The sequence below is a fragment of the Charadrius vociferus genome, unplaced genomic scaffold (genome assembly GCF_000708025.1).
Source record: "Charadrius vociferus isolate BGI_N301 unplaced genomic scaffold, ASM70802v2 scaffold111, whole genome shotgun sequence".
NCBI classification, from domain to species: domain Eukaryota; kingdom Metazoa; phylum Chordata; class Aves; order Charadriiformes; family Charadriidae; genus Charadrius; species Charadrius vociferus.
Genome location: NW_009647046.1, coordinates 5,367,613 through 5,391,502, shown reverse-complemented (window position 1 = coordinate 5,391,502; position 23,890 = coordinate 5,367,613). Strand labels below are relative to the sequence as shown.

The window sequence follows — 23,890 nt, the reverse complement described above, 5'->3', positions numbered from 1 at the left end:
GTAGATTTTCTACTTGCTTGTTTTGGCAGAGGCTGCCTTATTCAACTATGTTATTCCTATTTCCTTTCCCTGTCATGAATGGAAAATCAAACGTCATAATATTTCACTCAATACCAGCTGGGGTTTTCAGAACCTGGTGCATATTTAACTTCAATGATGAAGTAGTTAATTCCACGACAGTGACAAGTGACAGTTCAGAAACACTTCACAGACCATCTGTTGGTTTATCCCCATGCTGAGTTTGGCACAGGCAACCAATACACACTTCTTGCATAGCATCTTCTTAATAAGCTTCTCTACGGAGTGGGAGGGCAATTCAGTCATCTTGCCTATCTCTTCCTGTGCACCCTGGTCAGATGTCTACCAGGGGAAGCCATTTCTTATAGGAACACAGTACTAGAAGATCTTGCTTAAGTCACCAACTCCGGTGCCATCATACAGGCAACTATAACATGTATCTCCTTTTACAGCACCTTACACAGATGCATTGTTGGTACCCCAAACCAGCCTGTGAATCTGTTACAGAAATGGACTTCTCCAATAGCTGGAAAAGTTCTTCTAATTTTCACCTAAATTGACTTGGAGCAAGTTTCTAATCATTTTATTTTAGCAACAGTGCTGTCCTCCAGCTAAAATGCCTTTTCTTTTTGCTTGCTGTGTTCCCAGTGCATGTCTGTGTAAAAACCAAATCCCCTCAGAACCTTTGTGGAGCTAAATAAATGTTTAAGTCTCCTTTTATGTGATGGTTTCTCCGTTTCTCTCATTTTTACAGTAATCGTTCTTTGTATATATGCCATTTTTAACTCACCTTTCCTGACACATGTAACTAGATTTTTATCTAAAGGTGGTTCACAAATAGACTACCTGTATCCCAAAGAATGGCCTGACATTGTTGGTTGTTAATGCTACTTTAAGAATTCACTATATGTCACTGCAGTAGCTATTCAAGATTGATTCTTAACTCAAAGCCTGTAAGACATTGTCCTGTATTGTCTGATCAAGGAAAGACTTGAAGCTTCATCTCTCACAGTCCAGTTGGGTAGCTTAATCACTAAGATACTTACAAGTGAGTTACTAGGACAGATGCACTAGGACAGATTTCTCCAGCTTCCTTTTGCCTATCATACTTGAGTAACCCAGGATGTCCTTAACTATTCAGTATGAGTTGCACTACACAAAATGACTGAAGTAGGCCTGTGGTGTGTTTTGTTTGGAAATAGAAAGTAACAAAATTTTCTTTGATTTCTTCCTTCTAGGAGAAGTCCAAAAGCATTCCAGATGATGTTGCTAAGGACATGAGAGGTGTGCAGACCCAGCTCCGGAACCATGTGGCCCTGGAGCACGAGCTCTCTGGGAATGAGCAGCAGGTAATGAAAGTCAATTGTGGTCTTCAACGTCTAGCCAAAATTCAAGTTTCCAAGACGGTCATAGTAATAATTTGGTAATGTGAACCAAATTATTACAGGCTGTCTGTGAGAGCCTGGAAATCACTAAGGATCTTCCTTAGTCTTCTGCTTTTTTTAATATGTTTGAGGTTTGATGGAAATGACAAAGCAGGTCATTTAAAACCTTACAAATAAGGGATATATTATAGTGAGTGCCGACTGTTGAAGTGATTCACAGGGATATTTTAATCACTGTTTAAAATGTATGATTATGCCAGGCTTTATCATGTGTTTACCGCCTTCTAGAAAATGTTCCAGGTGATTACAAGGAAAAATCCAGAACCTGTTCTACATGCACACAAGTGGAATATTCATTGAACACAAAATGCATTGATTAACTACAGAGAATTATAGAAGGAAAGATGGTGCAGCAGTCTGGAATTTTCAACAAGTTTAGAGGGGCAGGAGTTAGACTGTGAGAAGGAAGGACTTATTATACAAACTTGCAAAAAGTTTCAGCTCATGAGAACAGCTGTTATTTAGAAAGCTTCATTGTATATAGGAGATTTGCTTAGCTTCAACTAGACCAATAAAACTAGTATGAGTTTTCTCTTAATCCATTTGTTTAGTAAATGTAATGGTATAGTTAAAACAGCACATGTTATATTGAGATTTCTGAAGTAGTTATCCCAGTATTATTTATCAGTGGGCTCACATCTCGGCCATGTGGCAGATAACGCTGGAATTGATCCCACCAGCTGCTTGTCACTTTTAAAGGTAAAAGAGCATGAGGTATGCATAAAGGGAATGTAGTCACAGTTAATCTATATGGTCACTGGGGCAACCAAGGTATGGTTAGCTATTATTTGCATTACTTATGTAATAAACGATACAGTAAAAAGGAGAAACAAAATCTGCCTATTTGAAAAAACACCATTGTGATGTGCCTTAGTGAACACTGGATGTCACTGTTATTCCATAGGACTGAAATTAGGGAAACTTATTTAGCATGAGAAAAGTTAGGTCAGAAAATGTTGTTTGAACTGGAGTTTCATGTACATTTAACATAGTCTGTGTCATAAGTTTTCTGATATTAGCTGGATCTCTATGACTCTGTCTTTCCTACCCTCTTCTTTCATCCTTTGTATAGCTGCAGGAGCTGATCCACTCTGCAGATCATGTGCTGTCCCATTGCTCAAAGAAACAGATGGAAGACCTGAAAGCAAAGCAGCAGGCAATAATGACCAACTGGAAGGCCCTGAAGTCTAAAGTGGAACTGCGCAAAAAATTTCTGGAACAAGCATACAAGCTTTACCAGTTTCAGGCACATGTAAGCACTTCTGCCTTCTGTCCATTGGTACACAGAGGAAAGCTGCCTTCGATGCATGTGAATCATAGCTATACTTCAAGCTGCAAAGGTTAATGTAAACGGCTACAGCTGCTATCTGTGTTATTAATCAAGTATTTAAGTGCTTGTAGCTATTTAGAAAGGTGTTAGAGGATAAGGATCTCTTACTTTCTGTAAGAAGGGAAGCTTGTATCCAGCTGTGTATGGGGTAATTGATAGTTTTCAGAAATGGTCATCACTTCGCAGAAGTATCAGTAGGCTTTTGAAAGACTCTGCAATTCCCGCTGAGTAAGAGTGATAAAAATAGATGTTAGACTCCCATTTATAATGGCTAAAAGTTTGTTCTTTCTCTCTCAGTGCATGTAATAACCCTTAGTTAACTTACTTCATGGAATGTATCAAATACACCTCTCTGTCTTTGCAGTAACCTCTCAAGTTGCTTAAATACAGTGACATGCATATATCAGCATAATAAAATAATCTGCAATGCACAGTAATTTTCTCTCCAAAGAATTCAGTAGGTCACAAAGCCATGATTTGCCACAGAATATTTTGCAAGTGTCAGAAGTCTCAATGAAGGCACTTCAGCTAAACCACTGCAAATTAGTAGATTATTGCTGCAAGTACTGCATTGGCAGGTACTAAAACAGCAAAGGTGCCCCCTTTTATCATGAGGGAAGTTGCTAATATAGGTTTCTAGAGTACCTTTACACTCTTTGAATTCTTGAATTGTTCCAGGTGTGACTTCAGTGTCAATTAAAGATACCTCTGGTAGTTCACATTCTGTTTCCATGTTTGCTGGGAAGCAAATAGAATATCCTGAGAATATCCAGGTTATGCTCACCTGGAAAAAACCTTCCCACAAGTTTGTCTTAAGATTGTGAGCTGGGATCAAGACATCATGCTTTAGAGCTAGCATGAGACACTTCTGCACATTAGGCTAGTCCACTTTAAGTCTCTTAAAAGTATTCAAACCGGCATTACCTGTCATATTTCATCCAAAAATATATTTGTACAGTTCGAGATATAGGATGTTTATGGCATTTTGGTTTTTTGAGAGTTCAGTTGGTTTGTTTTTTAACTGTTAAGAATTCATTATCTTGTGCAGACCTGTTGATGGGAAATAAAATGAATTAGAATTTGACTTAAGGAAAATTAGAGTGGCTCTACTCGTGTAGGTGAAAGGTTCATTTGTTCACCATCTTTCTGACAGTGATCTAGGGATGATAGTAAGAACAATATAAATTTCTATTATGTATTCTTCTAACATATATTAGATTCTGGAAGTCTTCAGCCTGGGAGAATCTTCATCAGGAGATGAATCTTGATGGATTTATCCATTAAAACACAGTCACTCAGAATTCACTTCTAATTGATTTGTTTCATAACTTATGTCATAGATTTAGTTATTGACTTCAGACAGAAAATGTCCTGTTGGTGGGGGTGCTTTTTCTATTCATTGCTGGAACCATGCCAAACACCTTTGGTTTGAATTTTGTCTGAAATCTGTGATGCGTCCTGTGATCTAAATGGCAAATCTATAGCCCATTTCTTACTCTGGTAGTGTATCCTTTCACCTTCATTGGTAAACTTACAAGCGATGAACACCTTAAGCTATATAAATCTGTCAGTATCTAATAGAGAGGGATACACAGTCATCAAGGCACTTTCTTAAAATCATAAAACAAAATGACAAAGCCAGGTGACTGTATTCTCAGTGACATGCTTAGATGGGATAATGCCTCAGGTATCTCCCTGTCTCTTTGATGTCAGTCTGCTGGCAAAAAGTATTCCTGATCCTCTCAATTTTCACCTCCTTTCCTGGCAATAATTCCTGAAAGTGAAGAGCTGGTTCCACAAATTCAGTAAGCTCATCTTTCTGCTCAGATGGGACAAGGCAGGGTTATACAGCCATGTCTAATGACTGCAAGAATCTCAGTAGCTCTAGGGTGGGTTAGAGCAGCTTTACTGCAGAGTGTGCTCCAACTTGATGAGCACAGAGAGACAACTTTGCTCCCTTTTGTCTTTCAGCCATGCCAAGAGGTCTACAAACTTAATGTTAGTCACAGCTGTTCAGTGCACTTTTTTCATTAGTATTGTTCATTTGCAGTCCAAAAAGTTGGGGCTTTTTCATTGTGAAATTTTACACAGAAGTAGTGAAACAAAACAAAATCAGCCCTTCCAGGAAATGAGAATTCTGCACAATCATTTAGTGTATCTCCTTGCATCCCATCAAGTGCGATTTTAGTCTGATTAAATCGAAGAGCTGGCCCTAACTGACTGACAACACACAGTAACAGCAGAGGGCTCCAAATCTTCCAAGAAACTCTGTCAAGGAAGAGGAATTTAGACATAGACTCAAAGTATTTCTGGCTGGTTTGAGGATCTTGTTCCGAACTTTGTGCTAGGATCTGCATGGTCTCAGCCAGTCCCTGCTTAGGAGTTTCCTGCAGACAGATGCCTGGTCTGTCCTTAAATGTTACTGGCAGTGGCAGTCCAATAACCTAATATTGGCTCTTGAATTGTTCCTCTCATTAAATATCCTGAGATTTATGGATTTTTTCCTAACACTTAGCTTAAAATCTCAGGGAGTCTTAGACATTTGCAGTGCCAAATGCAATGTCAGTGTCTACAGTGACATCCACCTGTATGTGAATTAGTTTTGCAAATCAAAATGGCGCCAACACGTGTGCACTATGTGGGCCCTTTTAAAAGGAGCACAGTCCTTTTAAAGAGGCATTTAGTAGCTGTGTTCACTGACTTTAAGAAAAGAGTATCTTGGCTTTAAAGACTAAACTCTTAGGAGCCCAAAATGGCTCCTAAGCCACACAATTGTGTTTCTGTGCCAATCTCAGTCATATAGTTCCACAAGCCAGGAGCTGAATCTTGCATACCTAATATGCTTAAGCAATTTTTTCTGACCTGTGATTTTTGCCTTTATTCCACCTCTATTAGAGTGAGCTCATTTGTTTTTCACCTGAAAATTCTTACTCTCATTTTAGAATATGTGTACAACTAAGTTTCAACTATACTTGTATTAGCCAAAGCAAAGTCAGAAAAATAGGGTGATATTGTTTTATCCTCTGTGAAGGAATATCACAAGAAAACCCTTAAAGAGTGATGGACTAAAGGGCAATAAATTATATTATGTTGTCATTGATGTGATATGACACAGTTTTATTATGTTATTACAAAACACGTATGATTTAATACAGTATGTAGAATTTCCTACAGTCATGTTATCCACCCTTATTAAAATTCATAGAAGTACTCTGAGCCCTAATGAAAGATTTTCTTTCTTATCTGTGATTTTATTACCTATTATTCAACTTACAGTTGAACAGTCAGCCTATGGTTTACCTGTCTGATAACCCAAGCTTGAGCTCTAACCTCAACTTTCACATTTTTTTGGGTTCCAGGTTTGGGACTATTTCTCATGGACAGCAGAAATAACAAGGGAAATGAGAGCCAAGGAAACTATTCGTGACATATCTACTAGCAGCCTGAGACTTACCCAGCATCAACAGCTACTGGCTGAGCTTGAAGCACGGGAAGAGAAGTATAATCACGTTGTACAGCTGGGACAGTCACTCTTGCAAGATGAGGAAATAGAATCAAAAGAGGTAATTGAACGCATTTGAGTTCAGTCACACACATTCAGCTACACCAGTGTAACTATCATTCTATCCTGTATCGCGATGTAAGCATACAAATGCGCATGTACACTCATACATGCATGACCTACATTTGCCTCAGTGTGTTATCTAGCTTGGGCACAAAACCACCTGTTCCATTTCCTACCTCAGCAGCAGATGAGTGCTGGCATCTCCTGAGGGCCTGCTTGCAGCAAAGCTGGGCTTATTCGAGAAGTTGGCTATGTTCTGAGCACTGGAGATAATTCCACCCATTTCCCAAACTGGGTTTTCACACAAATACTAATCTTCACATTACAGTGCTATATCCGTAGCAGACCAGGCTGGACAAAAACCTGTCAACCAAAGAATGGAAACACTCAAACATATGAGAGAGTTTAAAGATTGATTGAAACATTTTCTGTAGTAATGAATTATGCTGGTATATTTAACTCTCTGGAAATGAAAATGTCAGTTTACTCAAGACAAATAGCTTCTAAGGTTCTCACAGCATTATTTCTTTTCCAGTACCTACTAGATTACTTCTCCACTTACAATCCACTACCATGTCTTTTGAATATCTTCAGAAAACTGCAGTTCGTGCAAATTGCTCTCCCATCTGACTGAAAATTTATTTAATATTGCAGTGTATTACTTTAGTAACTAGAAATCTTCCTGATTGTAAAGTCCTTTGCCTGTAGAAAAAATGTAGGAAAAAATTATTTATAGAAGGCCTGTGGATATACAGAGTTTGAAGCTGAAATTACATTAAGTCTAACATTGAGGCATGTATTCACTGATTAGGAGAATACGCTATGTTGATAATTTATTTAAGTATCTGTCCTATCCAAATTTGAAGTGCTATAATTGCACCATTGTCACTAAAGATAATGGAGAATTAGGATTTGATTCTAGAAGGTACACTTGAGAAACAGTTACCTACCTTTGTTCTTGGCTTGGGCTGCTATATATGCTGCACTCTGTTCCTGAAATAAGACACCTCTGATTATGTCTCTGCCCAAATATAAGTGCTAGAACTTTGTTTTACTTTTTTCTGTTTGATAATTTTGTTGCAATTTAAGGGGCTTATCCACCACTCCACTTAATCCTTTCTCGTACCTCCTTACCCTCGTCCATGGGGTATAAAGACCAACATGAGTTTTTCTTTGGAAATTGTGTTCAGATTCAGCAGAAGCTACAGGCTCTGTTGGAAGAGAAGGTAAATGTATACAATGAATGGAAACAGAAGAAGGACTGGCTGGAGAAAATACACCAAGAACAAATGTTCTACAAGGATTGGGATCACCTGGACATGCTCCTGAATTCACAGGAGGTAGGTGAATTATAAACTTGAAATAAGCAGGTACACTCTTCAAGCATTTGAACTCTTCCAAACTAAAAAGGGCAGTTCTGTCACCTACAACTTAAAATCCTTGGGTCTGTGTATAGACAAGACACTTTTAATTGTTATTATTTGTATTGTGGTATCACTTGGAGACTAGGGGTGCACAAGACCCCCACTTTCTTATGGAGCTTGGCTGCAGAACCAGAAACAAAAAGATGACCCTTGCCTGAAAGATCATTCATTGCAAATAAACAGAAGAGCTAACAGATGAGTCACAACAGAAGAGGGAGACAACAGTCCAGAATTAGTCAGCTTGACAAACAGATCGCAACGTACTAACTGCTTAACCACTGGTAAATTGTTTTGTAGACCTCAGAGAGAAGGGAAACTGTAGAGAGGGTCTGAAGGCGGACAGGGAGATTACTTTGCAGGTGTTGCTGAAAACCTCACCCCAGACTGAGAGTTAGCGCTGGGAAAATGCAACTAGTAGAATATGAATGTTGGCAGTGTGAGTTAATCCAGGAAAAGGAATTGACATCTCAGTTCTGCGAGGGAGTTAACAGCAGTGTGAAGAACAACTATGAAAGAATTTGATTGTAAGGAATATTAGTTTCTGTTTGATGCAGTAGAGAAAGATGAGCTAGTGAAAAAAGCCCTCTCATGAAAAGAGAGGACTGATACAGTTAATGCAAAGAGACAGAAGGATGTTATCATTTTGCAGCTCTTGAAATAGATTTTTTTCACCAATATTAAATTGTACTTTGTCTTTCTTGCACTTTCCTGGATTCGTGGAACTATTTAAAAAGGTTCCAGCTTGAGGTGTGACATTTGCTGTTATAAAACTTAGTGCGGAATTTAGAAGTCTCTTCCAGTCACTCTGTGCAAATTCATGGATTGATAGATTGCTGTAACTGTGCTGAGACTTGGCATGCAAACCACATTGATGGGTTGAAGGTTGCCAAATGGAAGGGTTGAAGCAAAACTCAAGGAGGTTGTACCCCTGGGTCATTTCTTATTAAGGAAAAATAATTCTTAATTCTCAAAGACCACTGGCAGCATAATATAAGGGCTCCCTGTTTGTGCTGAGCTTGGTTTTCCACCAGTGCTTTGCCACTGGCACTAAATCTTCTGGAAAACTGACCCTGAGCTGTGCCATGCAGTGATACTTAACCTTTTGGGACACATGGGCTTGAAGCCTTCTACGCCTCATTCCTTGAAGGAAATGCATATCTTCATAATTCCCTACAATTGGCACCCTTGGCAAGTATGACCTGCATTCTGAGTTTGTGCCAAAACATGAAACCAAGACAATTTCACCTAGGTTTGAGTTCCTTGAGTAAAATATTACATAGTTCTGCCAGTTTAAAATGTTTATTTGTTGCTTAACTAGCAAATGGCACCATTTGCAGTATCAAAGTCCCTACCAAGCAGTGATATATCATTGCTAAGCTCCTGCATGGGGAACATCATCAGGGAAAATGTAAGCTCTACAAAATTTTGGCAACTGTATTCTTTATCTTTTCATGAAATGGAGATCAGCCAACATGCAGAGGCAATGTGACTATGGCATCTGCTTTGCTGTGTGTACCTCAGAGGTAAATACATATGAAGCTACTATGGGTTAATGTTTCTTCTTGCCCCTCAGACATGAGTCCTGGTTGCAATAGACTATATTATGCTTAGACCTAGTAATTTCAGTATGTCTCCAGCACATTCTGTACAGTTAAGCTGTACTTCACATTACTTCTTTATTTGGATGAATTTACCATTGTCCTATGCTGTGAGGTAGATTGTCACAAAAGGGATGAATGTTCATCATAGACTGGGTAAATTATCTTGGCAGGATCAACCACAGTGTCTGCCTCTACCACAAGTTTCTTCAGCCAAGGCAAAGCCTGACGATGAAGGCTGTGACCTGGGGGACCATGAAGAGCAGTTCTGTTATCAGAATCTTTCTCTTATAGCGTTTTCTCTATGAACTCCTAAGGAGCCCAGTACTCGGTTGTTCTCACTGTAAATGTTCAGAAGATGGAACAGTAAAGCGTGGATACTTGGCTTGTCCCTCCAAGCACCCCTTCACACAGATGGTATCGTATGGTCAGGGAGAATGACAAGAAAATGAGCAGAGGGGTGTAATGACAATGTCCATGTAGGTATAGAGAATGAGAGCGCCATAGTCATATGGTACTTCTAGAATGTCTGCATTTGATTATTTTTTTTTTTTAAAGAGCACTCAAGTTGAAAAGAACACTCTAGCTATGGAAAGAAGATTCATAACATTTTTGTTTCTCATTTTTGCTTATATTTAATCCTCAGAAGATTACAACTGTTTGAAGAATTGTTGCTTTTGTAAGAGGTCTGTGTATGTAAAGAATTACAGTTGCATGCTCACAGAGTTACTGTTATAAGATGGAAAAGTAGATCACCATGGTGTGACTGTATAGACAAATGTCTCCGATATTGTAGTCAATGACCAAGTATCTACCTGCAATCTACCAGGGAAATTACAGAACACCATGGATTTCTAAATTGGTAATCTGGATATCACAGTAAGCCATATGTTGCCTCCTTCACTGACACAGTCTCTACCATTACTGAACTACCACAATGCCTGGAAGAGACAGTTATGGATTAGTGCTCAAATGTAATCCAGGAAACATAAGTGCTGTTAGGTGGGAAGAAGAGACACCAAGTTTGTTCCTATCCGAGGATGCAAACAAACAGATCCTCAATGAGCTGTGAGCATTCAGGATGAGTTTCAACTCTCACTACTCTGGATGCACCAATCAGGCTGATACTGTGAACAGCTTTTCTTTCAGGAATTACTAGATTTCCTCCATCGTGATGACTCACTCCTGTGTTGTCCATCCTTGTCATCTTGTTTTTAACCCACATCTGACACTGAGTAAAAGTACCATGAAAAAAGACAGCTGCCCAGGAACATCAGCCTGCCTCTGACCTAAAGAGTATCAGTGAAAGAACATCTCAGCTGTACTTCACAAATTCCAGCGCTACCTGCTCATTTTAAATAATATTTTCCTGTCTTTAAGTCAATTTTACTGATTTCAGACCTGCCAATGTTGGTGATAACCTCAGTGTCCAGAGCAGTGACTGTCCACAGTGATTATAAATACGGAGTGATACAGGTTTAGGCTATTATGCTGCTGACAAGGCAGAGACTACATGCGTTTACATACAAAGCAAGCTTTATCTTTGAAGAAGTTATGGGATGAAATCAATAAAGAAAGTAAATCATTGCAAGAAGCGGCTCATTTGCTGCTGTTCATGGCATAACAGGAAGGAATTTACTTTCTGCTGGCTTCTAGTCATTTCTTAATACGCAGTGGCTGGCCCTGAATAGAAATCATAGAATCACAGAGTGATTTAGGTTGAAAGGGACCTTAAAGATCACCTAGTTTCAAGCCCCCTGCCATGGCCAGGGACACCTCCCACTAAACCCGTTTGCTCAAAGCCCCATCCAGCCTGGTCTTGAACACTTCCAGGGATGGAGCATCCACAACTTTTCTGAGCAAACTGTTCCAGTGCTGCCTCACCACCCCCATAGTGAAAAATTTTTTCCCAATATCCAATCTAAATTTACCCTCTTCCAGTTTGAAGGCATTACCCCTCGTCCTTTCACTACATGCCCTTGTAAAAAGACCCTCCCCGTCTTTCTTGTAGGCCCCCTTCAGATACTGGAAGGTCTCCCCAGAGCCTTCTCTTGTCCAGGCTGAACAATCCCAGCTCTCTCAGCCTATCTTCACAGGACAGGTGCTCCAGCCCTCTGATCATCTTCATGGTCCTCTGGACCCACTCCAACAAGTCGATGTCCTTCTTATGTTGGGGACTCCAGAGCTGGACACAGTGCTCCAGGTGGGGTCTCACGAGAGCGGAGCAGAGTGGCAGAAGATGGCAACATTGTTCTGATTCTTCTACAGCCGGAATTCCTGTATTCTCAGAATATCACCTGTTTCTTTTGTTCTCTCATCTCTAAGTGTGATCATTCTTCAAACAGGTTATTCCTGTGCTGCGGGGCTCCCATCTAAATGATGGATAAATAGCAAGAACCGCAAAGCTGTCTTTTACAGCTGCCTCCATCTGCCTTATGGATCAGTATATACAATTTGACAGTGAACTGAGGTTCCTTATTCACTATTTGTATTTTACTTCTCTGCATTTGAAGAACAATTGGAAGAGGAATCTGTTCCTTTCAGATGGAGCTCTGTTACTACTATATGGAGTTAAAATGTGGCTGTGTAGTGATGCAGACTCCTCCCTAGGGAAACAGGCAGGAGGGTAGGAAAGCAGTCCTTTCAAACACATTCTCAAAAAATATTTAGCCAAGACATCAGTTGAAGTCTCCCAAACCACTTTCCCAATGGGAATATTGTCATTTGCTGGTTTCAGAAAGGACAAAAGCAAACACACTTTCGGAAAAGTTTCCTATCAGACAAACAAATATGAGCAATCTCTCCACCCCTTGTGTTTCTTCTGACTTTTGTATTTGAGGCAAAGCTCAGTCACGTGCATTTCAGTTTGCACATCTGCAAAATATGTGTGTAAGAAAGCAGCTTCTGTCATTCCATAACTTTTGGATCCTATTTTCCCAGTACTTCATATGCCTTAGACCAACTCTCTCCCAGCAGCAAGGAACAGGGGAAGGAAGACTGCAACAGAGGAGTGTTTTAAACTAAGAACTACTACTGAGAACTGCTCTCTCATTTGCTCTCTGTGCCAGTGTGACAGGTTTGACTTCATGCCAGCATCTTATATTACATCCAAGTTATTTAAACCTTCGAAGGATTTCTGCAGAATTTAGTCTAGGATTGTTCTATGCTAAAGAAAATTGAGCACATGTGGAGAAAATTAGGCAAACATCTATCTTTTTAATATTTATTTTTTATATTATGAATTCAGTTGTGCCATTGCATGGGACCGTTGTAGGAAACTCTCCTAAGACCTGCAAACTGAGAGCTTGCCATTCGGAGTGCAGACAAGTGACAGCTGAAAAAAAAAAAAAGGAAGAAAAAAAATCATTTTTGCTTTGAGCAGAAGCAGTGTCCAGTACATTCTGCTCTGTTCTAACCTTTTCACAGCAGCAGATGCATTGCTCAGGTTAGCTGCTTTCCTTTTTTTCACAGATGAAATAACAGCGAGTTCGCAGGCTGTCTCTGGCAGGCGTTTTTGGCTCCCTCCTACTCTGTCTGCAGTCTCACTGTCAGAACACTCAGGGAGCAGAGCCTCATGCTCCGTAATTTATCTTTCTGCCCATCCCACTCCCATATCACTTTGCAGACGTGACAGGCGGTGGGAGCAGTATTAGAAGAGCTGCACGTTTTCCTTTTGAATGTGGATTTTTTTAGTTTATAATTTTTTTCCTGGAGAATGTTTATTCATCTCCCATTCCTTTGCTTCAGAGGAAGAATGGAAATTTCCAGTGCCAAAGGAAAAAGGATTAGGAGTCGGTTTTAAAAACAGGGGGAAAGGCAAGCTTCTGTGGCTTTGATTTTTGCATCATTTAGGACTAAGCTTCAGAATGTCATGCAGGGACCAGCGCTGCAAACTTTCATCTGCAACCTATGTCTCCACTGCGGAAGTGATGCTGTCTTCCAGCAGAATGACCCCACCTCCTCCTTTTGAATCTGCTGTTCGGGACAGGCCTTTTCAAAAGATGCCAGCATCAGCATGGCACCCTCCCACCGGCCAATCAGTTGCAGAGCTTACTGCAGGAGATGCCAGCTCATCACCAAGCAGTGTGTCTTCTGGAGCTTACTGTTCAAGGCTAGATGTCGTCCTGGCACACACAGACCAGAGGAAATGTTTCAGGAGCGCTAGTCACTGTGTCAGTCCCTCTGATGAGACTTCCAGTTGTTCCAGTCCTCCCAGGGATCCTCAGGGCCATGGATATGGGGGTTCTGGCGCTTGGTCAACATCCGCATCTTACAAACAATATTCAGAAAGAGAAAAAAGGTTTCATCATATTTCTCCTGAAAAAAATGATCCCTTGGAGCTTGCTGTGTCTTTGCCCTCTGACATCCTTTCCTGCAAAGCTTCACCAAGCTGGACATCACGCCTAGACGTTGATCTTTCTGCTATTCCAGCTGTCTCTACACTCCACAGCAAAAATCTACACACACCCTTGGAACCGTGTGATTCTCTCCCACACCAACAAGGCTGTAGCCAGTGCAATATCAAAATGCAAGACCTCCATGCTTCAATGAAGCTTTACATTTCAACTTGCAGCTTGACTATAAAGCCTTTTCGAGCAGATTCCCACGGAAGCAGTCATGTTCATTCAAGTCTGATCATGCCACAATTAGAGAAGGTGCCTGAAACTCCGACTGGTCTTCCAACAGGATCCCAGAAACCAAAACAAGGCTTCCCTTCAGGTGGGTCTCCAGCCCTTCAAATCACAAGATTTCATGTGACTTCCTCGAAGTATCCTGGCCTTCCCCAGCAAACTGTCTCCAGAGATATATGGCTGTCCCCAGCTGTGCTGACTGGAAGAGAAAATTCAGCTAGTGGGAATGAGGTCACAAGCAAGGATTTAAATCCAGAGCTGATTGTCTTTCAGAACCACCCTTCATCTGGGCCAGAGTTTAGGAAGACTCCGCATGATGGTCTAACACCTGCGCACCACAAGGTTTCCAAAATCACCCTGATACTTGCCACCCCTTGGACTGCTATGCCTATCCAGGTGGTAAGAGAATTTAGAAGAAGCCCGAGTCCAACGATCTTTATCAAAACACATGACTCCGATATAGCTGGTCCACCCTTTCACCCTGTGGAGATTGGGGCTGGCCTCTCTCTGTCAGTGAATCCAATTTGCTGCTCAGGATTGCTTTCTAGCCATTGGGCAAGATCTGGTTTGAGACCTTCCCGGGAAACACGCACTCTAAAAACTGTATGCCCTGAAAACCTTTTGACAAACATACCAGCTCAAACCACATCTTCAAATCACAGAGAGACAGAGGGTGCATGGTCTCCATCTATTGCTGTCAACATTGCATCCTTTGGATCTGGGAGGAGAGTGGTGAAGATTTCCATTCCATTCTAGGAACATTTGCAAATGGAAGTTTTAAGTTGTATTAATCAAGCCATGTGGATTTCTTTTTGTATGCTTCCTGCCATGCTCCCACTCCCTGGAGATGACTTATGGGACAATCAGAAAGCTACTTGTGTTCTGCTGTCACCAAGGCTGCAGCTACAGCTTGATCCATCCTAGATGAAGCTGGTCTGATCAAGCACTTAACAAGTGTTTCATTTTAACCGTTAGAGTACTATTGTCAACATGACATGCTCAATGCTATGCGTGTGCTTAGAGATATTGCGTAATTGGGCCATAGTTCTCAGCACTTTGAAGGTTCAAGACTTCAGGGCCAAGAACTAGTTTTCTTCTCTGCTAGCTGGTCTGGGACCTGGGACAAAGTAGTTTTTCTTAGATTTTTCTCTTTTACTGTTTTCATTTTCTTACTTGTCAGATTATGCTGTATTTCTAAATGGCTGATTTCTGGTTTTGTAACTTTTAAAAGTAATACTTTTTTTCAAAACCCAAAATATTGAAGCATGTAGAAGAAATAACTTCCCCCCCTCTCCCTTCCCTCCCTTAGACAAAGAGAGGTACCACCCTTTCCTGAGGGAAATGAAAGGAACTTAGTCTCCACAGCATCTCAAATTTGAATATCCCAGCAAAATTTCTAGCTGTGAAACTGTGGGGAGTTCAAGAGGAAATTAGTCTGCCTTCAGACAAATGTTTCATGAGTAAATATTTTCACGATGATGTTGTATAGGCATAGGGTTCTGGTCTAACACCTACTACTTACAGGATAGGGGTCAAGTTTGTGAATTTTGAAGGAGGGAATAGGTGAGAGGAAGGGATCGTAACACTTATGGGAAAACAAACACTGACTTCTCTCTGTGTTTTTCCCATATACATTTCCAATATCAGACAATTATATTTTATGCCAGTGGGAGGAGGGAAGGAAATTTTAAATACATTTAACATTAGAATTTTGCATCTAGATTGTGAGGTCAGAGGCCAATAATGCAGTGATGTCAGTATGATAGAAGAGGTGTATGTATTTTCTTTATAAACAACTTCAGTATGTTTTGTTCCACTTATGGTTATGGTATGATACCTTGTTATAATTTTTACTGAAATGAAGCATAGTAAAACATATTTGTGAACCATATATAATCATGGTATTAAGCACATTTATTTACTTAGCTAAAACAAATTTAAATGTGGGTTTTTTCATTAATTCTTTTTTGTATTTACTTTTACCAGAAGTAAGTCAAATCAAACCTAATTATCTATCTCGGCAGAAAGTCTGGACTTGATTACATGCTTTAAGTGAAGACATTTAAAACTGGGAGTAATTCTGGCTTCTAGTACATGCTTAGATCTGAAAGATTTTCAGTGGAGTGCCAGCAATCTCAGCAGCAAGCTCAGGGCAGGCAGCGAGGGGCAAAATCTGTGGAGCTTGCTATACTGGGAAAAGCAGAAGCAGGAGAAGGGAGTGGATTTGGACAAATGCTTAAAATAGTTTTTCTTCTAGAGAAATAAAAATGACACTTCTTGGAAGACAGATTTATTTTGGGGCTTTGTCAGCTTCCAGTGTGTATAAATGTGGAGTTGTGGCATCTAGAGAGCATAGTTATCCTAATGACTGAAATGTTTCATTCATTATTTCTCCCAAAGCTAGAGGTGGCCTGTGATGTCTTGTAAGTGTGTATATAGTACTATTTTATTTAAAATGAACATTTTTTTTAATTGGATTTTGCAATTAGTTCTGCATTAACTTGTATGTAAGAGGTCTTATTGACAGTGTGGCTAAATCTATGCAATGAGCTCAGAAATACTGAAAAACTCCAGTTAAATGGGGTTAAAAACTCCATTTCTGTGCTTTGCATTGTTCGTAACTTGGCTATTTGTTACATGCTCCATTTCAAATCTCAAAAAGGGCCAAGTTCATTTTGTGGTTTTAAGCGTTTTTGCAAGTCTTCACTTAAAAACGAGTCCGTTACATAGCGAGTGGTCAAGTCTTTGGTGCTTTTTGTGGCTAAGCATTAAATTCCTGATGATGGGCCGTGATTCATAACACAAACAAACTTGAAAGAAAGTTTATACCTGCTGTGTGCTGTGGGAGACACTGGTAGGTTACCTGAGGAGAGCTATGCAGTGTTTTGTGTTTCAAATCAACACGTCTCATTCAAAGCAGGAGTTTGGGGACCTGCCTACAAATATGCCAAAAAGTGATGTAATTGGCCACAGGCCAGGATTGTGGTGTGGGAGCCAGTTTCCATTCTGCTTTCAAATTGGTATAACAAATGCTTAAATGAAAAAAATGTTGCGGTTCTGATTCTAGCAATTGCTGTCATAAGCTTTCTGTTTAAAAGACAAATGGAAAGTGTTTACCTCACCAGCTCTCCTAGTAGCACTGTTAGTGCTACTGGGGCTGCTTTCTTCTAAGAGTATTGCCGTTGCCTCTCCTGTAATGTACGCAGCCAGTTTTCCTTCCCACCAATTTTCTTTTTGTGCACCAGTTTTCTTTTGCAGTATTAAAACCTGAGTTCCCAAGAGTATTTGTATGGCTGCCTACTTGGAGAACCTGGTCCAAAGCTTTCAGAAGTCAGGAAGACTTTTTCCCACTGCTGTAACAGCTGAAGGGATGGGGCTTTGAATGCTCAGTGTTATTTGTGTGTAGTGATTTTCAGTGGGAGCAAGGCACTGAGCTCTCCAGTGGCAGCTGCTTATGACTCACCATCCCACACCCCTGCTCTCAGATGTCTCTGCTCTTTTTCCAAAGAAAGTAACCATCTTTACCCGTAGATGTCCCTTGTCTTTTTCTTGCACCACAGAGATATGAGCAGGAAAACTAATGGCTGACCATTTCTTCAGGTTTCACAGAGTTTGCAGTTTCACTGCTAACAGTTACTAAATAAAGGTCCAGGAGTGATATGTGGAAAATTATGGGAATTTTCTGTTTCCTCAGGTAAATCCTTTTCGATGAAAATGGTAGATAATCCACAAAATATGACAAAAAATGCACAATGCTTTTAAAGCAGCATTTAAAACACCAAAATAGAGATGCAGTATGTGGCTGTATGTTTGTGTATCCCAAACAAGAGTGAGTTAGGTTTAGCCAATAACTTTTTATTTCAGTGTTAGTAACAGTAGTGTAAATATGGATGGTAATTGTAAATGGTTTAACAGAGCGTTGCAGTAGACAGACCTGGAGCCCACATGTGTAGAGATCTTCCTCCAGAAGAGCAAACCAAATCCAAAACACTAAAGAAAAAAAGCAGCAAAAAAAAAACCTCAAAGCCAAACATGTCATAATTTCATACACATGGTAAGTAGGACAGATCAAAGTATTAAAGTTTGAATGACAGAATATCAGACGTCTGGTGGGGGTTGTATTTAGTATACACAGGCATAGCAGAGGCATTCATGTATTTCTTTTAGGCATCCTGGTGATTTATGGGCCAGACTTATTAAAAACGTAGCCCTGTTGTACAGTGGCCTTCTCTTCTTGACAGGGATTACTGTGTTGGGATTTATTCACCTCTCTTCCAGCATGGATTAGTATAGAGCATTTTGAACATCTGGCCTGAGCATGATGTTCTTCTGTGCATTTTTCTGTATATGCAAAATATTCCTCTCATTATCTCCCAAAAAATGAGAAATGAGAAAGTCAGGCCAAGTCTGGCTGTCAGTCCGCTTAGCCACAGCTGCCAAGGAGGGCTGAGTGGCAGCAGCAGTAACAAGGTCCATTGACCAGCTGGAGATCAAGGCGACAAAGTGAGGTAATGACTGAAATCTGGGGTCTGTCCAGGAGGACCAGGGCAGGGCTCAGGCCTCTCCTCAATGCAGTTCAGGCAGGGCTGGGGGCCAGGGCTGAGCCTCAGAGGGACCCCCAGGTGAGAGCATTGGGGCCATCCAGGGAACGGTCAGGGCTGTCAGAGCCTGTGGATGCACTCAGACCCTGATGAGTAGGTGTGGATTCTGCTGCACGTAACACATGCCTGGGAAACCTCTCCTTCAGAATATGTGCTGTGGGGTTAAACAGTCATCCAATACTTCTGTCCAGACAATGAACATCGTTACTGGTTTTCTAAAGTAGCTGCTGAATATCTTTTCTCTCCTATAAAAAACGCCCTGTCAGACTGCTACAGAACTATAATGTTTTGCAAAGCAAGAGAGATCTCTCTAGATGTTATTTTTCCTGTGCACATCCATGATTGTAAGGCACAGATTTACCTATGTTCTTTACCACACGCCTTCTGAAACTATTAGCAGTTGTGTTGTTTCACTGATTCAATTCTCTTTCTTTCCTGCCTCTTAATTCTTTCACACTATATCACTGATCCCAAATTCTTCTTCTATCTCTGCTAATTGCACTTTACCCAGGTAGAATTACTGGTTGGAATTTCTCAATCAAATACTTATGATTCCATGAGCTTACAGAATGGATTACACAGTCCTATGTCCCAACTGATAAATGCAGTCCCTTGTAGCAGCCTGGACCCCAAAAGTCCGTCCGGTCATATTCACTCCACCGTGAACCTTGTCCTCAGGTAATTTTTGCTCATGTCCCATCAGAGCCTCTGATTGAGATTTTTGTCCTGCTGTTGTGTCGTCATTGAATAAGGGGAGAAACTGTAGGCAATTAAATCCACTGGGAAAGAATAAATTCCTACTGGCCTGCAGAAAAGCTTTTTTTTTTTTCTGAATAATGGATAACTACATTGTTTATTTTTTTGCATTTGACAAAACAGAATGTAACAGAATGCATGGGAGAAGTAATTGGGCAGTCAGTTTTCTTAGCAGCAGAAAAGAGTCAAGAAACACTTGTGCCTTAGAGATGTATGTGGATTAGTTAGAGAAGGTTCTCACAGTGTTAAAAGTGAATAGTGCAGAGGTCAGTTTCCTTAAAACTGCATTTGTTATTTCAGACTAAGGTCTTTCTGCATCAGAGACTGACAGGACAGACAGTAAATAAAATTAATGCGGGCAAGTTGGAAAGATGACCTGAAAAAAATAACAGATGTAATGCTCTTGGTACAGGTACAAGCTATGACATTTTTCAGGAATAATCAGCTGCATAAATACAGGATGGGGATACGCTGATCTGATAGCAGTTCTTTGGAAAAGTTTCTGGAAGCTTATAGTAGGTTGCAAGCTGAACTTGAGTTCGTGGTATTGTGTAAAAGATAAGCACCATACACAGATACACGTGGAAGATTACAGCTTGGAAAGCACACACAAGCTTTCTGCTGTCTTCACTACCTTCACTCTGGCAGACTTATTGCTTATTGCCACTTATTGCATCAAGTATTAGGAACCCCATTTTAATATGTGGAAATGGAGAAAACCCAGAGGAGAGCAATAAGAATAATCAGAGTCAAGAAGACACAGCCTTTGTGGAAGGGTTGAACAGATCGGGGTAGTTTTAGCCTGGAGAAGATAGAAATCCCAGTATGCAAAAAGCCTGCATAGGCTGAAGAAAATGTAAAAGGAATTATCTCTTTTCTGTGGTGAAGAGGGCAGTATGTAATGAGATGAAGTGTTAGCAATGCATTTTCAGGGTAGATATTTGGAAAATCTTGGTAATGGTAAAGGTAAAAAAGCACTGGAATAAATTGCCCAGGAAGGCTGCAAAGTCTCTGTTATTGGAAGTCTTCTAAGAAGAAATCATACAGACATCTGTCAGACATGACAGTGTTGATCTTGCTTTGGATTACAAGGATGGCTTAGACCTCTGGAATTCACTGCCAGCCTTGTGACTTAGTGATTGCAATAAGCAGTGATAGGTCACTTTCCTTAGCTGGACCTGTTAGTGCTGCTCTTTCTTGTTCAAGGCCATGGAGCTCTACTATTTAATTTCCAATTTCAGTTACCTTCTGTTCCTGTTTTTTCCTCTCAAGTGTACTCTCAATTGCAGAGTTAATACCTCTTCTCACATTTATGAATCAGGTTTATGTGATAATTAATCCACTAAGAAAAACACTAAACTTTTTTATAGATTTATTTGAAAAGCAGTGACCTCGGAAGCTCTGTGGATGAAGTAGAGCAACTGATAAGGAAACATGAGGCTTTTGAGAAGCTTCTGGCATCACAGGATGAGAAGGTACAAAAATCCACAAATATTCTACCAACCCATGAGCTAGAATGATTTTTTTAATTTTTTTTTTAATATGGCAACACATTAGACTGCTGACAGGTGTGATACAGCTGATATATTTGAATCAAAGACAAAATGGGGAAACTTAGTGAAATAAGAGGCAGAGCAGTGGAGAACAAGTGTTAAACACTCCATGCCCAAGTCCTGCCTGTATTGTCTTGCAGTAGATAGGAAAACCACTAAGTTGAATAATGGGACTTACCAGAAGAAATATTTAAAGCAGGCCATATTGTGTATTACGGATATCAGAAGTTTCTGCTTTTTTCATAAAAAAAAAAAAAAATCAGTGGCTTTTAAATCAAGTAAAATACAGTAAGTCAGAGGGGATGACTTGTCTAATTATTTAAATATACATTTGGTATACAACATCTGTACCGAATTGGCTACCCTCTTTGCACATTTGGAATAGATGCTGAATTGCTCACCCGCATGTAAAGGAATCTGGCTGGCTGGTGGCCACTGCTGTAATTCACCCAGGCTAGGGCTAAACTCAAACCTGGGGCTGTGCCTCATTCCCCAGGAAGGAATGATCTCCCAGAACCCATGCCAGCTCCCTGCCAGCCTGATTGCTTGTGTTGAGAGCTACCTTCCAACACCTGATTTCCACAAAGCAGTAAAACATGAGCACTCATGGGTGTCAGGCTTGCTTCATGATTCCTTGCACTGGATGATGAGTGGGATAGGGACTCCTGGAGTTACAGCTTTAATTCATTTAAGTAGCCAGGGTGGACTACAGAGACCAATGACAAAGATGTCACTCATGTAACATAGTAGAGGGTGAGTGTGAGGGGAATTCTGGTTATCCTGTCCCTGCTATTCTTGGTTCATTCCAGAAAAAAAAAAAAAAGAAAAAAAAAAGAGAATCATTTAGGTATGAAAGGAGCCTGGGTTTTGTTTCTTTCATCACTTGGAAGCATAAAAGTAATTTCAAGTTTCTTCCCTCCTCAGATGATGTCTCTTCAAGAACAGGCAAGCAGGCTAGAAAAGCTTGGTGGACTGGAAGGGCTAAAGATCCAGCACAAACTGAATGCCATTCGTGAGAGGAAGCAGCAGATCAAGGACCTATCCCAGAGTAGGAGAGAGAAGCTGCAGACCGCCCTTCTTCTGGCACTTTTCTACCAGAACTTGGAAGAGGTAAGAGGGTTTCAGAATGGGTTGGGGGTGGGAGGCAGAGAAGCTGCCCACCTCAGCTGAATGAAGTGCTTGCCCTTGCCAGAGATTAGGTGGGTTGATAATCTACTCTGGTATGGCAACTCCTGTTCTGCCACACTCACGCCAAAGGGTAGGTGCTCCAATCCCATTGCTGTTACTATACCATTGTTGTGGTCTTGTGACCATTACAACTGCTTTACACATCAGGAACTCTGCTAAAATAAAACTAATAAAAGGAAAACTGCCAGCTACTACCTTATGTTTCCTTTGGTGGGAAAGAAAAGATATTTCAAATCAGGGTGAATACAAAGTGGAAAGCATTATGGCAAGGGCACCAAGTTTTAGTAGTGCTCACCGAAGGCCTTCAAAACAGTGCTGTAACTTAGCTTAGCTCTTCAGCTACTGTAGACTGGTATCTGCAGAATATGTTTGTCTCTGTCTCCTGTTCTGGCCTTAGTCCTGTAACTGAGTAGCTCTGCTCCTGGCACTACTGTTGGAAAGACATACTAGGTCAGTCTTTCAAAGGGCAGCACAATGTGTGTGACTAAAGAATGTGCTAGCATCCGGTGTGCTGGCATAAACAACAGCACACAGGCGCAGAGGGACATTTGCAAATACTCTTGCAGGTCTGGTATGCACCCCTTCTGCTGCTGCATCCCATGGAACATCCTCAATGATTCCCATGGAACATCCTCAATGATTTAGAAAAAACCTTGCCAGTTCTTGTCACCTCCCAGCCCATGAAAAAGACACATGCCTTGACACATGTCAAATTATGACTGTGACCAAAGGCCAATGAATGCCTGTAACACAGCTGCTGCTGACAACCAAATTTGTTTGGTTGGTTTGTTTGGTTTTTTTACAGAGTACTTTAAGGAGTAAAGTACTACCTAAAAGTACTACTTTACTCCTAAAAAAGGCTACTAAAATTCCATTTGCAGCACAATATATTTGGAACTCCTCCCCCTCAAATAATCAAACATTTAAATACCTTCTTCTTTGGCTGCACTAAAGAGCCAGAGCTGCATGTTGTTGGTTTGTTGTTGGTTGGTGTTTTTTTTAAATAAACATTATCAGGAATTATTTACACAGCCAAATATAAACTTGCATTATTTGGCTATACTTTTCCTATCACATGAACCAGTCCACTAATAATGGCCAGTCCACCTTGTGGACTGGCAGAGGGGAGCGGACAGTGCTAACATTTTCAAAAGAGCAATGTACCTCTTTGCTCACAGAATTGCCAACATCCTCTTTGGTAGAGAAACTGTCAATGCCCTCCTAGAGATACAATCAGCCCCAATCAGCCCATTAGGTGGGGATACTTCTGCATTCCTTCCCATCTCTCCATTCACTGTCAAATCAATGCTTGGGCTGGGGTCCCCCTTCATTCTTAAATCACACACCTATAGCAGAGGATCTGGCCCCGTATAGTGAGGAACATTTCCCTTTTCTCATCCACTTTCTCCCCATAAATTCAGCCAAGAGTTCTATAAGGAGTTTTTGTTCTCCAACTACCTGCTCATTTACCTCACCAATCTAAACTCATTGCCTACTGCTGTAGAACATGAATGCCACAAAGGAATTAAAAAAAAAAAATAAAAAATCTTGCATTAATATCTCTCTCCTTCTTTGTTGGGTAGAATGGAATGTTTAATTTGATTTTAATTATGTTCTGGGTGTGTATGAGTTCAGATATGAGAATAGTCCCCAAGGGGATGTTAAATTGCTAAGATGAGTTTGGAGTTTAGCTGTGAAATCAATGAGGTCATTGCTTATTCTTATTTATTAGGAGAACAAGTCCCGTAGCTCATGTCCCACTCCCCTAAAATCTCTCCCTC

The 23,890-nt window shown here is 40.5% G+C and overlaps 1 protein-coding gene across 1 annotated transcript in view; it reads left to right on the top strand.

Annotated features, from left to right (window-relative positions):
* Nucleotides 1-23,890, top strand: part of SPTBN5 (spectrin, beta, non-erythrocytic 5) — a gene marked incomplete at its 5' end in the record, with an annotated part of 90,096 nt that overhangs the window by 25,534 nt on the left and 40,672 nt on the right. Inside the window, 6 exons of the mRNA XM_009895729.1 lie at nt 1,257-1,367; nt 2,536-2,715; nt 6,153-6,356; nt 7,549-7,698; nt 20,739-20,843; nt 21,846-22,031. Coding sequence (XP_009894031.1) covers nt 1,257-1,367; nt 2,536-2,715; nt 6,153-6,356; nt 7,549-7,698; nt 20,739-20,843; nt 21,846-22,031 — 936 coding nt within the window. The remainder of the gene's footprint in view (nt 1-1,256; nt 1,368-2,535; nt 2,716-6,152; nt 6,357-7,548; nt 7,699-20,738; nt 20,844-21,845; nt 22,032-23,890) is intronic.